Source organism: Archocentrus centrarchus, chromosome 5 (assembly GCF_007364275.1).
Source record: "Archocentrus centrarchus isolate MPI-CPG fArcCen1 chromosome 5, fArcCen1, whole genome shotgun sequence".
In the NCBI taxonomy this organism is placed as follows: Eukaryota; Metazoa; Chordata; class Actinopteri; order Cichliformes; family Cichlidae; genus Archocentrus; species Archocentrus centrarchus.
The window spans coordinates 27,262,617-27,279,812 of NC_044350.1; the positions used below are offsets into that span (position 1 = coordinate 27,262,617).

A 17,196-nucleotide genomic window follows, 5' to 3' on the forward strand; every position below is an offset into this window, starting at 1 on the left:
ATACTACAGGAAAATCTGGAACAGCTGATGGTTGAAGTAGAACTACCAAAAGCTTTTAAAAACCTGATCTTTAGGCAAAGTGAGCCAACTTTTTTAATGGTTTTTTTTTTCTGTCAGATTTTACTGATAATTCTATACATGCCGTACGTCCCAGTAACCTTTGAAATTAAAGTGCCAAGAGTTGTTTCCACGACTTTGATGAAAGGCAGGTTTGTTTATACAAGACAATTCATGTAGGAAATACTATTGGTTGATGAGGTATTCTATTATCATTATAACACTTATGGATATTCTATTCAAACCACAGCCTGACCAAATACCTGAGGCCTTTTACAATTAGCAAAAATCTGACAACTATCAGATGTGTATATGCATTTTTTATACATTTCAACACAAAATAAATTTCTTATAAATTTAGAGGGTTATTTAGTGACTCTCTAAGCCTTTCTGAAAATGGATGGACGGCGTGAAAATATGACCTAGTTACTGGTACTCTGTGACTCCTGGATGTATCATGTGTGGCTGTCAAACAGGATAGTTCAGTGCCACAGACTGCAGGTTTTGCCATAAAAAAAATTGGTCAGTATAAGGTTGGCTTATTTTGTTATTCTCACTTATTTAAATCAAACTGAACTTTGACAGTATGTAAACAGCTGAGGTGGACGACTACAGAACATTTATTTGTCTTGTTATTCAAACAATTCAACCAATGATATTCAATCGTTTAAAAAAATGTAGAACAAACATACTTGATGAAATATGGTATATAACTGAATAAACAGTTGGTAAGCACCATGACAGGTCTGCTTTTTTTTTGTAATGTTATGCTGAACAGGACAAAGTTGGTCTTTCTATAGAGCCTCAAACTTAACACACATCTTTTTTTTTAGTGTTATACTTGTAATGATAACTGAATTCTTATAATGTTGGCAATGACCCAACACACACATTCCCCAAGTAAGACACACACACACACACACATGCACACACAGATATCTATCGCTTCTTTTTGCTCTCTTTCTTTGGTTTCTGTCGAGGCTGAGGTGCCGGTCCTTTCTGTTTCTTCATCTGTTCAGCAGCCTTTACGTCAGTGGACTCGGCCTCCTCCTGCAGAGCAAACACAGAGTACACTGAACAACCTCCAATATAACAGATTCTTTTACAGGATGAACCAAATATGAGCTCTATCAATGTTGTATTTTACTAGTTGATTATTATAAATCATCATAGCTTGTCTTCACCCACTCCACCCTGCCGATGTTCTCTTCTTCAGCTCTCTTGTGCACTATTGTTACGTTGGATGGTTAAATATCTAGGGTCAACCATCCAAAGCAATGTATAGCACCTAAGAGAGGTGAAGAAGAGAGTGCAGGCAGGGTGAAGTGGGTGGAGACAAGTGTTAGTGTGTTTTCTGACAGAAGGATAGTGATAAGAGTGAAAGGGAAGGTTTACAAGATGGTAGTGAGACCTGCTATGATGTATGGTTTGGAAACGGTAGCATTAATAAAAAGACAGGAGGCCAAGCTGGAGGTGGCAGAGTTGGACGTGTTGAGATTTTAGCTGGGAGTTACCAGGAGGGACAGGATTAGAAATGAGTATATCAGAAGGATAGCTCCGGTTGAGCAGTTTGGCGAGAAAGTTAGAGAGGCAAGGCTGAGATTGTTTGAATATGAGCAGAGGAGAGACTTTGGGTAAAGGATGTTAAAGATGGAGCCTCTAAGGCAGGAGGAAAAGAGGAGATGATTCAAGGAGAGGACATGGAGAGGGTTGGTGTGACAGAAGAGGATGCTAGGGATTGGGTGAGATGGAGGCAGATGATTGGCTGTGGCAAACCCTAAAGGAAGCAGCTGAAAGATGAAGATTTAAATATTGTAGCTGACAAAGTTAAGAGGCCATTTTGCTCACTTTACATTGTCAGCCAGTGTGATTTATGTATAACTAGTAAATATAATCCATATTATTTATTATTGCTTTTTTTCCTCATTTTACTCGTTGTAGATAGCTCCATCTCAGTTGAATGAAATTCCAAGACACATATTTTACACAGCAGACAAAAGACACTGACATGTTTCAGCACTTTTTTTTTCCTGCCAGCCCACTTTCTGTGAGTGTAATCTTTCCTATTGTTCTGGTGGGTAAGAGCGACAGCAGACTGCTGTAAAAAAGATGAAATGGCGACATACTGTGGAGAGTAATCAGTGCATCTGATAATGATGCCTGAAAATAGAGTAATCTGACAGTGGATTTAATTGCTCGTGTCTATAAATAATCTCTCCTGACGGTTATTATGGAGATTGTGAAAGTAGCTCTCTCTTCACAGACTTCCTAAAAGAAAGAGAGATTCAGCACTACACTTGCTAAGCATTGCCCAGGTTTCTCTGTATTTCATTTTGGAGCAAACTCTAAACGTGACAGGCAAAGTATAATTAAAAATGAGTTTAACTGTTTCCTTATTATATATATTATAAGCTCACCCTAAACTAAAACCAGAGGGCAGTACTACGAAGCGAGATTAATGGGTTTGCAGGCTGTCTTAAACTTAACGTTAGAATTTTCAGTGTCATGAAGATGGCTCTCTTTTAACCTGGTTATAAACATTCATAAGTTAAACTGTGCACACAGTCACGAGAATCTGCATGTATTCAGTTGGTGATGCAGACAGTGTATAAATGTTTTAATGTTTGCTCTTTATCTGCTGCTAAGTCAGTTTTACCCTGATAAAACTGCAGCTAGACCACAAATCAGAAAATCAATCAGGCTATTTATCACAAAGAATACCTACTCAATCAATAAAATTAATTTCACTTTGATCTGGCAATATCCTACAGTGACTTCCATGTCTCCTGCAGGAGGCTGTAGGATAATGTCAAAGCTTAAGACACTGAGTCACATTTAAATGCATCAAAAGCGTCACAGCTCAAATGTGCAGCTGTCAAGTGGTAAATATAACTTGAGAATTTTTTTCTTGACTGCTGAGAGTGCTTAATAATCATAACTTCAGAAATGATGTGTCAAATGCCTCTTTTCACGTGAACAGAAAGCCCGAGTTAACCAAGAAAGTTGGTAACTGTCATAGTGATAACTGTTATCTCAGTCTGTGGTTTTCGGTTTTTGTCAATCCAGCCAATGCAAAGAAAGTCTGACTACGCTGAACTTCCTTCACAGTAAACCCCCCCAGGCCCGCGGAATATACTTCATACCCACCTGTTCGTGGCCCTTGGATGTGGGGAAGATGACAGCCAGGATGCAAATAAGCTGAAAGATGGCACCCAGAAATAACCCATAGCGCAGTATGCTTTCTAGCAGGGTGGGTTCAGGGATCTCTGGAGCAGATAGGTCCAGTTCTGCAGACATGGTGCCGCTGCTCTATTATGCTTCTTTCAGTGACCTGTCTGTGCAATCAACATGGGCAAGGGTAGCAGGAAGACATGTAAACGATTAAATGGCACTGTTTATGAATGAGTCATGGGGTGCAGAAATTAAAAAAAAAGAGAGATCATCTGTTGAGATATTCTTCTCCCGCGTAACAGCTACGGTCCCACGCACTCTAAACAAACTTCCTTTAAAATGAGAATAAACCGGGCACTCTGCTCGAATGAATAAAAAAGAAAAAGAAGACACATTTCACGCTTATTTATTAGTTTAGATCCACCCTGGAAGCACACTCACAGCGCAGCTTCAGATCCGTTACAATGTAGCAAAGCAAAGTAGGGACTCTCTTTGTTAGAGCGGAAAGTGGAAGAAAAGCTTACCGGGGGCGGAAGTGCGGCCATCGTTTTACCGCTGCAAGAATGTAAACATAAAATTTCGCGCTTCCAAAGGAAAAATGCTAAACTAGTTCACAAAGGGAGAAAGAACCAAATCACTTGTCGGAAATGACATCACAATCCTGCCATCTTCTTCCGCTCCGATAGACGATCGTCTTGAAAATACCACCCCCTAACGTTCGTGGAGAGGGATTTTTTTTTAATTCTTAAGTAGTTATTTATTACATTTTTTTTTTAAATTTTTGTAATTATAGTTTTTTTTAGGCTTAGGCTTGGGGGGGGGGGGGGGCGCAATAGAGCTGTAATTCTCAAGATTTCCTCTAATCAGAAACTGAAATAGACCCCTCAGTTTTATTCAGTATTAACAATAAAAAAAAGTTACATTTTAGTGAAAATGAATGGCGTCTTGGTGGCGTCAGGAAACTCTTTTTTTTTTTCTTTTTTTTTACATTTTTTCATAGAGAGACCATGTTAATAAGTGTCACTAATTATTTTTCGCCTGGTTTTCCAGGCCAATCAGCGTCTCTGTGCCTCACCAGTGATGCATCTCTGCTGTAGCGGAAACAAGCACCCAAGATTTTACAGCCTCACCTCAAAGATGAAGAGTAAAAGTTAATAACTGATGCTAAAAAAAAAAACAAGTATTGCCAACATTTTCTCCCATGTCTACTTTTTAGTTTTGTACTTTACTTGATTGTTTTACATTTTCTATACTTGAGCTCCATGTAGGGTGAGCAGATCCCAACAAACTAAACGTGTGGCAAAGAATGGAACAATGTGGGATAATATTTAAAGGTAGTCTGAAATGTTTATTTTTCTAGCTTAAACAAAAAACATAAAAACTTTTTCTAGTAAAATTTTGACATCATGTGAAGTACAAATATTGCATTTGAATGCAGTTTTTCAATTTCACATAGGCATGAATGGTAGCTTTGTTATTGTGATTTTTCTAGGATTCTTTTTCTAGTCATATTTTCCCTGTTTTTATTGCAACAGTCGTAAAAACTGCTTCTGCAGATCCAGCTACTTAAAATGGCTGCTCCCAGCCGGCTGTCAGCCAGTTAGCAGCCGCTGGGAGTATCTACTTTAAACTGTAAACACGCCCCTTTGAGTCAATTGCAGAGTGTCACCAAGAGATGGCGCTTTCTTCACAAAAACTTTGATGTATAGGTTCAAATTGTTTTGATAGGTTTAATGCTTAAATATTTTCTCCTGCTGAAATATCAAAACTTAATCAAAGTCATGCTTTTAAAAATGTAAAATAGACTGATAAAACTTAACAGTCACTTTGACCGTTCAGAGATTTTGCACTGCAAGATACTCTGCAAATCACCAAAACTATTCCCAGCAAATGTTTCTTTGTTCATCCATTTCTAATTAGTACAATAAATGTGTACCATTTAAAAGAACATGAAATAAAGATTGGCTGCTTTTAAATTAATTTTCAATCCAGTCCTGTTTTTTTTTTGTTTTGTTTTGTTTTATTGGATAACATTTAATCTTCAGTTCCTTCTAATTTTGTATGTAACAAAATGATTACAATCAGTATGTCCACACTCATATACAAAAATTTTTTTAATATAAAATATTTTCTACAAGCTTACAAAGAGCAATTGTACAATTGTATAAACAGAGATGTTAAACAGGATAAAATAAAACTGTGTAATGTATATCATATGTTCCACTATTGTTACTAAGGCTAAAATGTTTTATAGTAAAATGCAGCTGACACTGTCATAGTTGTACAGAAAAAATAATATATAATGGATCAGTTTCCATCATTTCCCTTAAATTACAATCAGTGAAGATTTATTGTTATTGTTCCTGATGTCAAATCAGAGTGGCTTCAGGGCAACACGATCACTCTCCATTGTGGCCTTTCATGTCTCTTCTTATGATGTCATTCACTGGAAAAGAATGAAAAGAGGGATCAGGGACTCTAATATTTACAACAGCCTCAACTAAAAACAAATTGAGAAATTTATTTCTTATATTCTTCAATGTTATGTTGAATTTTGCATATTTACACCCTAGTTGTGAAGATTTTAATTCTCATGGCATGTTATTCAAATAAAAATGAAATAAAATAAGAGGCTGCTTTTGCATCATCCAACCTCAGGTTTTGATCTTAAGAGTGAGAGAATTGTGCTTTATTTAATGCCACCAGCAGGAGTCGCCATAGCCAGAATTTTATCCTTTCATTAAAATTTGGTAGTGGAGAATGACAGAAAATGATGAGGAGAAAGGTGGGAAAAATAGCAAAAGACTTTAAGTAGACTTTAACCTGAAGGGATGTTGAGCATTGTGGTTTGCACCTTGCAGGCCTCAGCCATCAGGGCTCCCCTGAAATCTAATCATGACTTTGCGATGCCTGCCTCAATGAAGCGTTGCAGTTAAACCGATGCCTGCTAGATCTGTCTTTCACGCAGTACAGGTTCTGTATCTGTAAGTGCTTTCTTTATTTATTTATTACCATGGATGCCACTGCATGTATTTGCCTATAACATGTACTTCCCATATCATATCTTTACAGTTGTGTAAATGTAAACACTCTCCCACAGCAAACTAGATAAGGTTGCTTCATAGTGGTGCTGCTGCTTGCTTCCTCATTCATTTTCCACAAACAGACCAGAAACTCCAAGCAGAGCTGCTTCAGGTTATTTCAAGTGTCAAGTGTGCTCGTGAAGTTTCCAGAAGTGTGTGTGCTTGCGTGAGTGTACGATAGTGAGACAGTGAAAGTATGACTGAAACAGAAAGAAAAGTGGAGAGAGAGGCCCTAAACAAAACCACAAGGCAGGATTTGCAAGCGTACAGTTGCAGTATGCTTGTATGCACTGCAAATTGGACCACAAATACAAGGCTTCAGTATTTCACCTCGGTGTTGCAGCATATATGCATCTTTTTTTTAAATAATGTGTTTATATCAGAATGGTTACAGTTGAAGGTGGGGTGAAAGGTTTGTGCTCATGGTAAGGGATGTTAAACCAAATAACAGCATTCATTTTTGTTCAGTCTCTCCCTAAAGTATGACTGACCCATCCCTACACAAGACATGTAACAAAACTAGTTGTATAAAGATTTAGAAAGGTTTAAACCTTGCATACTTTCTTATGCGTTTCTCTCTGACATGGGAATTCTTGACAGAAAGGTTAAAAAAAAAAAATGTCAGGCATAATTCCACTTGTTTTGATGCTGGAAAAATAGCAGTAGGATTCAGGCATTCAACAATCTGTACCACACTCTGTCTGAAGAATACTGACCCCTTTAAAAAGCAGTACAGTAATTACATTAATACTCACCATCCTCCAGATAGGCATAACTGAGGTTCTCTTGTTTGATCATGATCTTCTCTGGAGCTCGTCCCTCATGGTTTCCTCTAACAGAGCTGATCTGGGTCAGGTGCTGCCCACCTGGGTCCACCCGGCTTCCAGCCTTTGCCTGGGCTTGACCTTGGGTGTATCTTGAAGGTGATGACTTTCCTAGTGGGAGTGCTGTCTGGATGAAACCATGATTTCTTGGCATTGAATAAGCCTCTAGTGAATCACCAATCTGAGGACCTTCACCCAGTTTGGCCACAGTGGTCCTGGCAGTGACACACTGGCTGGCAGTGGAAGCAGGATGGGAAGCCATTGGGGAACCACCTAGTAGAGTGGGGCTGCAGTTGTTGTAACGCTGGTTCCCAGTGTGGTACAGCACTGGATTGTTGACCAGATTGCTAGCTCTTGACTGGTAATAGACTGGTTGGTCATCCAGTTGATCCAGGGTTAACATGTGGGCCCGGGGGTCTACAGTGGTTAGATGGTACAGTGCTGAGGAAACATTCAAAGCTTGAAGGTTGCTGTCCTGATCCAGGGGATGGTACAATGACTTCATTGACATGCCAGACTGATTATTTGAGTAGCCATAAGAATTCAGCTGGTAGTCATCCAGTGGCTCTGCTTTGATGGCTGAAAAAAATAAAAACAAAAATTATTTGAATTTGGAAGATGGATACTGGATATGGTTGAACAAACAGCTCGTTATTTACCTCAGCAAACCTACTTTGCATGTTAGCACACAAACATTTGATGATAGGTACTTATTTTCCTATTTACAGAGTAAAGTTGGAGATGACGTAAATGTCACAGTAGTTTTGCAGGTATTGTGTCATTAGACAAGGTGAGTGGAAAACATAGAATTCCGCACACCAGAGCGCTCCAGGAAAATATTTAATCTGAACAGACCTTAAAAAGTAACGTTTCAGGCCAACATGTCTGAAGAAGGGCATGTTGGCCCAAAACATTACTGCACCCTTTAATTCTGGATGTGCGTGTTCTACTGAGACTATTAGACAAGGCGAAACCAGATTTACTGGAAACTGTTCTCATGAGACCTTAAATGGAGTAAGCGCAGCAAATTTCACTGCAATTCAGTTAGTATAAAACGGGAAGGCGGCATTTATGCCAGGATATTTAGTAGTTGTCAAGTTATTTCAGTGATTATGTAAAAAAAAAAATGTTGACCCGAAGAAGCAAATCATTGCATCACATCATTAGGAGGTCTGATGACAATAAACAGATTTCATAATGAGTGGCCAATGTATAAATCAGTGTAGGGCTTTGAATTGTAAGTACGAACCTACAAAGATTTTACAGTGATTGAGTAATTTAAGGAAACTGTTTAATTTGCTGCATGTTCTACTCATTCCTGACAATGTTCTCTCAACTGACCTAAAAAGCTATGCACACATATATTTCAACACAAACCAGTAAACTGAAGGTCTCTTTTAGAAATGTGCCAAAGAGTGTGCTGGCATTTTAATTTGAGTATCACATGTAGGCGTTAAAAAGGAAAACAAGTTTTCCCCTTGAGAAGAAATGAGATTTGCCCCCGACCCCTACGCAATCTCTCATGTGGCTGCAGTGTCAGCGTGCCGCTATCAACTGGCTGTTTAACTTCCGATTTCTGATAATAAAAAAAAAATACAGAAGAGGAGTGTTAAATAAGAAGTTTGTAACTGCATTAATCAGTTTTGGTGTTAACATTTCAGAGCAGTCAGATTTAATCTGACTGAAGTGTTGCAATTTCCTGGACGGGTGATTTAGCACACATCTGCCTCTTTAACAACATCAAAATCAGTTTAAGGTTCAGTTTGTGTTTATTTCTATCTTCATTTGCTAAAATAACTGACGTAAGCCCTCTATAATACAATATATCCGTCTTGTAGAAAAGCATGTGCCAGACAATAATAATAACAACTTTATTGATTTATTATTATTATTATTATTATTATTATTATTATTATTTCAACTGCTATAACAAAACAATTTCCTAAATATGGGTGCTGACAGAGCTGAGATGACAAAGAGATGCACACCTATCACAGGAATGTAGGTGAAGTGCTGAGGCTGACTGCGTTTCTTCTTCCCGTTGATGACATAGAAGTTGACTTTGGCGGGCTGGCAAATGCTCTGGTCTCGATATGGAGGGACTTCAACAAACAGCATGTTCTAGTGACACAATGAGAGAAAATGGTAATGATTCAGCCAAAGGCGATCTATAGGCTGCCTCAAATCTCTACTTTCCAGGTTAAAAATCAGTACAAGTACAAGAAACACAGATGATATTTGGTCAGGTGGACAGCAAAGCTCATGTGTTCATGTGCTCATCATAGTTCATGTGTCAGTTAAAAAAAAGTGGAAGTTATCTTACAGCTTGAGTTTTATCTCTGTCCACAGTGGCCTCCACTTCCCAGATCTGCTGTCCATCTGAAAGCAGAAGGAATACAGTTTTGCAGGCATTAATGCCACTGTTTGACCATTTTGGAGAATCCATTTTATGAGCTTCTGGCCTCGCTTTCTTTAGCAAAAATTTAGTTTAGCATAAGGGTTACACAGCTTGACCCACTCTGCCTAACAATAACAAAATCTGCCTGTGTCTCTGAGGCTCAATAAGTAACATTTTATATTTGACTGGCTTAATCCATAAAGAGTTGTGGTTTACGTGCTGGACTATTTTATGGCTTTAGACTTCATAGCTGGCTGATATTGTTACCATCTTACTGCAGACTCACTGGCTGCTGACTGCTGTTTTAGATTTAACACAAAGTTACACAAGTGACAAGAAGCCTGTAGAAGTTATTTCACAAATATTTCACAAAAAAGCCACAAAATTGTCACAAGTTTAATTAGTCGGAAACATTGTTTCAAGAACTCAGATGATATCAATCATGTGTTTAATTCACAGTACCGTAAGTAAGCACATTTTTCAGAGACAGTGGAAAACAGGGGTTTCTTTTATGTCTGGTTACATCTCGTTTAGTGTTTCATTCCCATCTTAGTTTTTACCTGCTGTTTCTGTTTTCTACCCACACAGTGAAAAACACAAAGCCTCTGCTCTGGGTCTGAGTCTTTATCAGTCTCTCTAACCACATCCTGTTGCATAAAACCCCACACCAAGCAACAAGGAGGCTGTACATGCATTCAACTGTACCCATCCTTCTCTCAAACTCTGTAACCCTACAATTTTGCGTGGGCAGAATGAGCAGTGACTAGGTGAGAAATTTCCATTTAGAAGTAAATAAAAGTTGCTACCGCCAGCAAAACAGCAAATGTTTAAACTAATGGTTAATTTTATCAAAGGCAGATGTGGGGGCTGGAGGAAGATGTGCGTCACTGAATGCTGAATTATCCCAGGCGATATGCAAATAATTTAGAAATACAAATGCTACATGTGTATATGGACAAATGCAAGCAGGATACTGGGAGGCCACACCAATACCTCAATTTGAAGTCCAACTATGCACACATAAAAATCCCAAGTGAAAGCACACGTCAACAATCCTTCTAATAACAAAACAATGGACTGTATAAAAGAGATGGAAGTAGCCACCATGATGCCACACATTAGTCTGTGGAGCAACGTTTCGAAGCCTTGAGTTTGTTGTCCTGGGTTCATTTGCCCCCAACATTAGGCAAATCCAGTTTTTTTGCGAGTGCACTTTAGATTTGCCGGCTAGCCAATCTCCATCAATGGAAAAAGCTTTTTAGCTGTTTTCTTTGCTTGTCTTTGTGCTGAATAGCTCTGTTATGGCTACATTTATTGTACTGGTATCAGAGGCATCAGTCAGGAAGGCCTAATCTTTCAAAGCACCAAATTGTCAAGTACTATAGTATCACATGTGGGAGCTTCAAGTGATGACCTCTGGACAAAAAAAATAAATAAATAAATAAAAAAAAAATAAAAATCAGATCCTGAAACTGAAGTTGCCTGAGCGTTCCATTGAGGCTGCTTGCAAAAGCAAGTCATTCCCTAAAGACCTCCGTGTTAAAATGTACAAATTTACAGCAGAAATAAGAATGTCAGTTTTTTTAGAGGTCACCCTTTTAAACATTATATAACCTTGAGGCTAACTGCTGGCTTCAAATAACAACAAAAACCCTACAAACAAAATAAAAACAAAAACAAAACAAAGGCTAAAATGTCTACGTAGAAGCTTCAAAACAGGGCTTCAGAAAACAGTGTGCAGTGTCACAGTTGGCTCCATCCATCTTTTATATGCAGCCTTTGGGTGGCTCTTCTTCAGTACCTTTGTAGGAAGGCTTTAGAAGATTCAGCCTACCATGGACACACATTTATGATTGAAGAATATTCCTCACCCTGTGTCTTCTCTGAGAATATCACCTTGGAGTCAGATGTGAAATTTTGTCCAGTGAGGACCATTTGTTGACCACCAAGTACAGAGCATTGGTCCAGGTCCTGCCTCTCGACTGCAGGGAGCTCCTGAGCTGAACGCTGGGCTGTGAAAAAATGAACACCTGTATGGTCAATCACACCATAACCACAAAGTATACTGTATAGTTGGAACATTTCCAGGGCAGCTACAGTATTGGTAATTATAGACTGAAGAACATTCACATTAAGGCTAGTAACTTTTGCTGAGCAGGTGCCACTTTAAGTGATAGCTACATGACAGTGTTAAATAACATAAAGCTAATGCAAATCTGCAAAACTCAGTAGCATCAGTTAGACAGATATTATCTATCTAAAATTTGCCAACATTTGCTAACATCAGCCACCATACTTTAGTGAGAAAGAATGTAAAATAAATAAATAAATAAATAAAATACAGAGCCGCTGATAAAGATTCAGGATCTACAGTGGATGTCACAATCAAGTAGAAAAAAATATTTAGCTCATAAGCAATGAGGTACATCTTACAGCATTCAATAGGATGGGATGCCACTTGAAGAGACACGAGGTGGCCTCCAGGTTGAGGAATGTGGACGCGAAAGACCAAGCGCACTCGTGTGTTTTTTCGTCCAATATCCGTCTCTCCATTTCTTAGTTCGATGTCAGCATTTCTCAGCTTCAAGATTCCTACGCAGTCGATCCTATACAATGAAAGAGAGGAACTATCAGATAAAATCAGTTCTGACATGATGCCAGAGCTCTTTGTTTGGGACCTTGTTACCTTGTTTTCCCTCCAAATCCACCAGACTCTATTTTAGCTGATGTAACCTGGGACTGTTTCAAATATTCAATCAGTAAAAATCTAATTTCTGTATAGTCAAAGTAGTGATTTCTGGCATTTTGATAGAAAAACAAACCTCTTTGCTATTGTTTGATATTTGTTATTGTGACTCATCACATGTGATGTTCATAAAACCATTTCTGGTTGCTGCTGCAAACACCCAGAGTCTGCTAGTTCTTTCTTGGAAAAACTCTCTGGCACACAGGAAGTGGTGTGTTTTATGCTTCTGTTGTCAGCAACAGCAGCAGTGTTTTTGGAGGGAAAAATATGAAAACTTTGTGGTTGTCACTAGCAGCCATAGCTCATAGTATTGAAAGAAGATTTAGCGCAGTGGAAAATCAAAATAAAGCACATGGTGCTGACGGCTCAGGCTATTGTATCTCTGCATCTGCACTCTGGTAGGTGAAGTGCTAAGATCACCACAGTGGTCTTTGTAGACTGGGTAAATAGCATGAGGTCACATGTGAATGACTTGTGGTGAAATGTTGCCTCACACTCTGAGCATTTGTGACGTATGATTGAGAATCCCCTCTGTCTTTGTTTTACTCACACAACTTTCATGTGGTTCTTTGGCTCCAGAGGGATCTCCAACACTTTAGTCCCGCTGATCAACCTCTCCATGCTGGGTGTGGTGACGGTCTTCCCGGTGATGCGGTGGACCTGGTAAAAGGCGTGGGGTTTCAGAAGCCTCTCGTCGGCCGTCCCGATGAAGACCTGCAGCCCCAGTGGAGACGTGCCTTGGTAACCACGGAGCTGGGGAGAGCAACAAAGGCACTTAAAATGCAATCAATCCTAATATCATAAAAGCCCATGCCTTTTGAGAAGACAGTTACACCACACAATAAATCTATTGTCTCTGTGGGAATGATTTCACACGCAAACTGGCAAAGCAAGGAACACTGCTTTGCATAATTCATTTGTATAGCATGACTGGGAAAACCAGTAGTGAAGGCTTATTATTTGGCGCCCTGAAACAGTAAATAAAGCACACCATGTACCAACATTTGTATGTTTTCTTTCATTATACCTGATTTGTAAGTATATGTGTTTATTTTACCAGATTGAAACAATGTATGTCTTAATACTCAGTGCTGTGGGAGCATTGGAATGATACGGGACTACATTTACATAAAAACGTTAATCCGGAAATACCACAGCAACATTTACACCCCTCCACCCCCCTGCACATTCTTCTCTTGGGTTGAATTGCCATGCTCTCTTTTTTCTTCCTTTCTTGTATCTACATATAAATCCCCGCACCTGAACCTCCGGATGTCCTCCATTTGGTGTCTTGACAGCTCCTCGGCTGCCCTCGGTCTCATAGTGAGCTCTGTGATGCGATCTGGGCTGTTGTTGGATCAGTAGCTCATACTGGCCAGACTGACTGGGCAGTGACCACTCTAAAGATGGAAGTGGAGCCAAGGGGAGACCACTGGAAGAAAAGAGACAGAAAGAATAAGAAGGGAAGTTTATTTCAAAAATGAAAGTGAACCTTCTACCATAATATCAGAGCTCATTAAAACTTAATAAAAAAAATAAAAACACAGAAATTCCCTTTAAGTAATAAATTAAGACAAACAAAAAACCTGAATGTGGATCTGTGATGGACTGGATGAGAAGGAGGCCACACAGTTGGGAGCATGTAGAAGGTCTCAGGTTTGATCTCAGCTCCGCTCCTACTCATCTTCTCTTGCTCAACAGGCCAGTCATAACCCTCACCATACACACAGTCCTGAATTTTGGCCCTTCCTGAACCGAGACTGTTCAGAATCTCCTCCAGGCCTGAGCTTGAGGTCTGAAGTTGGGGGTGAAACTCAGGTTGAGCCTGGTATTGGTGCAAATAATAGGACCCCTGCTGCTCGTGGATTGATGGGATGGGGCTAGGACTTCGGGAGCGCTGCTTGACAGGAATGCCCTCCTGACCGGGGTGGGTCTGATCATAGAAACGCTTCCCTCGCTGTGGTGAGACAGACCGGGAACGCCGATGGGGGAGAGGTGAGGTAGTATGATCTTGTGGCTGGAGAAAGGTCTCATCTGTGATGCTGTTTCGAGGTGAGGCTCCTGGAGAAGAATGGGCAGAAGAAGTAGTATGGATGCCCTGCAGGCCTGAACAGAGGTCTGAGGGACTCAACCCCATGCCGCAACTGCCTACATTAGATGGTGACACACATGGAGATGGCAAGGGAGAATAACCCTCTGCTGCCCAGCCTGTGGAGGAATTACTGCTGGCAGGACTAACACACTCCCTGTAGGCTCCCCGGGCCTTAGAACCAGGGCTTGGCTCTAGGGTTTGTGAGCTGAGAGAGTCCCCCGATGGAGTGATCTCAATCCTGGGGCTGGGAGCAGGGATGCCTGTTCTTGATGTCAGCCCCAAGGTATCAAACACAACCCCGGTCAGGTTTTCTGTGTTGGGGCTGTGAGAGGAGGTGTCCTGGTTGGAAGTTGGCTGATTGGAGGCGGAGATGTATGCAGTTTGATGGTTGACCACCAACAGAGGAGGCTGGCTGTCATTATGAAGTAGAGCAGGGTCATCTGTCACTGATCAAAGAAAGAACAAATTTCAGCACATAGGTCAGAATACTTGATTACCCTACTACTACCACTATGACCACGTGATAAATTAAAGTGGACTCAAACGTTGACAGTGTTTCAAATATGAAGTAACACATGTCCACATAACCCCTTAAAGCCAAATTCAAAAGGCTCAGGCTTCAGACTGCTCTAAGTACTTAGATTTCTTTTTTTTTTATCCTTGGATCTGTATGATGTCCATGAGAGCAGATATCCATTAATATATATATTAATATGAAGGAATTTATGAAGGCATTAAAGGGAGAGGCACTAAAGCAGCCTTTTACAGAGAGAGAGAATGAACTGAGATGCTGAGATGAACCATGAAAAATAAATAGGGATTATTTTGAACTGCGAATCATGCAAAACTGCTCTAATAGTCCAAAAATAAGACAAGGAGCTGGAATGAAACATGGAATTGGTTCTCTTTAAAGCTCTTCTACTGGAAACCTGCTTGAACAGTTTTCTTTCAAAAGCGATCTAAAAATTCCTGAAAATGCCAAAGCTGGGAATGTGTGAACTGGAGGTTTTATGTTTCTTCTCCCCAGTTAAGCTGTTATTATCATACTGAACAAGTGTTTGTTTTTTTAAGTAGATGGGATGCCAAAAATGACCCTGCTTGCAATTTTATTTATATAGCGCCAAATCACAACAGTCACCTCATACATATTCCAAAAAACTTTTTTCTTTCTTCAGCAAAGTTTAAGATCGTGAAGCACAAACATCCATCCTAATTAGAACTCCACTAAATTATAATCTGTCGCACCAATGACACCATGTTTACATTTCATTCAAAAACAGAAATAAAGGCTCTTGGTTGCATTCTCCATCTTGAATGACAAACGAAATGATGATTATTGGATAGTTATGAGGGTTACATGTTCATACAAATAAAACAAAACATGTTTTTTAATAGGTGCATCCTCAGCTGAGAAAACGTGGGTTAATCATAAAATGCTGTATTTTTCTTGTGTGTGTATGTGTTTTTTTTTAAATAAGATATTGTCAAGAAAAATACAGATGTAATTTCTGTATACGCACCTTTATCACAGCCAACAACAGAAAATTCAGGTTGATTATAGAGAAATAGCTCAGAAAAGTCCAACTCCTCCTGGCTTATGTCTTGACCTAGGCCCTCAGTAAGCCCCAAACCTCCAGAAGTCATCTCAAGCTCGGAATAAGCAGTCTTTATCCCGACGAGCGTACCTGTTGTAATAAATCGTCAACTTAAAGAAGTCGTAGGCTGGATAATTAAAGTAACGGACGAAGTTATAGTACTTCTGAGATGCGTTTAAAACATTAGAAACTGCGCAAATAACGCATCTACCTCCGCGAGGTGAAACAAACGGGCGGTGTCAGACGCTTCCTGTCACTGATGATGATGACAAGCAGGCAGGAGGTGCGGACCTGTGTGTGTGTGTGTGTGTGTGTGTGGTTGCGCTCTACACACATCCTCTAAAACACAGGCTTCATCTCTTCCTGTCTGAGTTAGGCAGGCTGATTTTTTTTTTTTTTTTTTACGATATAAACGCAGCCTACTGATATCAAATGATAAATGTGACATTGTTTTATTTAATTTACTGGTTACTTTGAACTATTGTGCGTGTCCCTGCCTTTCCACCTAGTTATACTTTTCATGGAAACATAATTTTTTATTGTTAAGGGCATCATAAAATTTACGACTGTCACACCTGTTTCACTACCCATTTTTTATTTTCATGAGTAGTATATGGAATATTAAATCCCATATAGATTTTCTGTGTTCCAGGAAGCCTGTGAAAGTTAGATGGTGGGACACAAAAACATAATCAAAGAGCGTCCATCAACCAGCCCTATTAAAATAATGCATACAATCTCTGGCCACTAGGTGGCCGTATTGCACAATTGCCGCCAACACCAATGTTTTATTGCGGTTCATTCAAAGGACCAGCTCAGCTAGACTTAGAAAGATTTTTGTGTTTTTCTTTCCTTCTTACTCGGGCCTTGCTGCAAATCTGACATGAAGATGCTGTAATTGTGGTTTTGACAACTCTGCTTCCGGTTTACAAAGCAGGTGAACATTTTGCAACCACATTTCACACCTTACATTTTACACTTGAAATAAGGTTTCTGCTATTCATTCAATGGATTTTTAAGTGGAGCTGTCACGCTCATCTCCAGCTCCTGAATGCTATTCTTGGACTCTCATTGAGTACTTTATCATTCATTCACATCAAATTAATCCTCATTTATCTTATACTGGCCCTCGGTGCAGCGTCTCAGCTCATCCACGTGTGAAACAAATCATTTTAAGTCATCTGCCTATGGACACCCTCATTTTTAAGCTTCCCAAACAGAAGCTTTGAG

The 17,196-nt window shown here is 39.6% G+C and overlaps 2 protein-coding genes across 5 annotated transcripts; both read right to left on the reverse strand.

Annotated features, from left to right (window-relative positions):
* Positions 1-659: 659 nt before the first annotated feature.
* On the reverse strand, positions 660-3,895 carry manbal (mannosidase beta like). 2 transcript variants are annotated; one of them, XM_030729869.1, is made up of 3 exons: positions 3,753-3,895; positions 3,205-3,388; positions 660-1,107 (listed from the first exon to the last, which is right to left on the reverse strand). In XM_030729869.1, exons 2-3 carry the CDS (start codon positions 3,352-3,354, stop codon positions 997-999), a joined length of 261 nt encoding a protein of 86 aa, XP_030585729.1. In that variant the 5' UTR covers positions 3,355-3,388; positions 3,753-3,895; the 3' UTR covers positions 660-996. The 2 variants fall into 2 exon arrangements, with proteins under 2 accessions (XP_030585729.1, XP_030585728.1); XM_030729868.1 differs by having other exon boundaries at positions 3,205-3,392.
* Positions 3,896-5,418: 1,523 nt separating this feature from the next.
* nfatc2b (nuclear factor of activated T cells 2b) lies at positions 5,419-16,262 on the reverse strand. Of its 3 annotated transcripts, XM_030729623.1 has the most exons (11): positions 16,178-16,262; positions 15,892-16,056; positions 13,866-14,817; positions 13,540-13,711; positions 12,830-13,032; positions 11,967-12,139; positions 11,405-11,545; positions 9,459-9,514; positions 9,124-9,256; positions 7,067-7,714; positions 5,419-5,674 (listed from the first exon to the last, which is right to left on the reverse strand). In XM_030729623.1, exons 2-11 carry the CDS (start codon positions 16,013-16,015, stop codon positions 5,628-5,630), a joined length of 2,649 nt encoding a protein of 882 aa, XP_030585483.1. In that variant the 5' UTR covers positions 16,016-16,056; positions 16,178-16,262; the 3' UTR covers positions 5,419-5,627. The 3 variants fall into 3 exon arrangements, with proteins under 3 accessions (XP_030585483.1, XP_030585482.1, XP_030585484.1); XM_030729622.1 differs by having other exon boundaries at positions 15,892-16,211; XM_030729624.1 differs by lacking the exon at positions 16,178-16,262 and having other exon boundaries at positions 13,866-13,942; positions 15,928-16,018.
* Between the last annotated feature and the right edge of the window lie 934 nt (positions 16,263-17,196).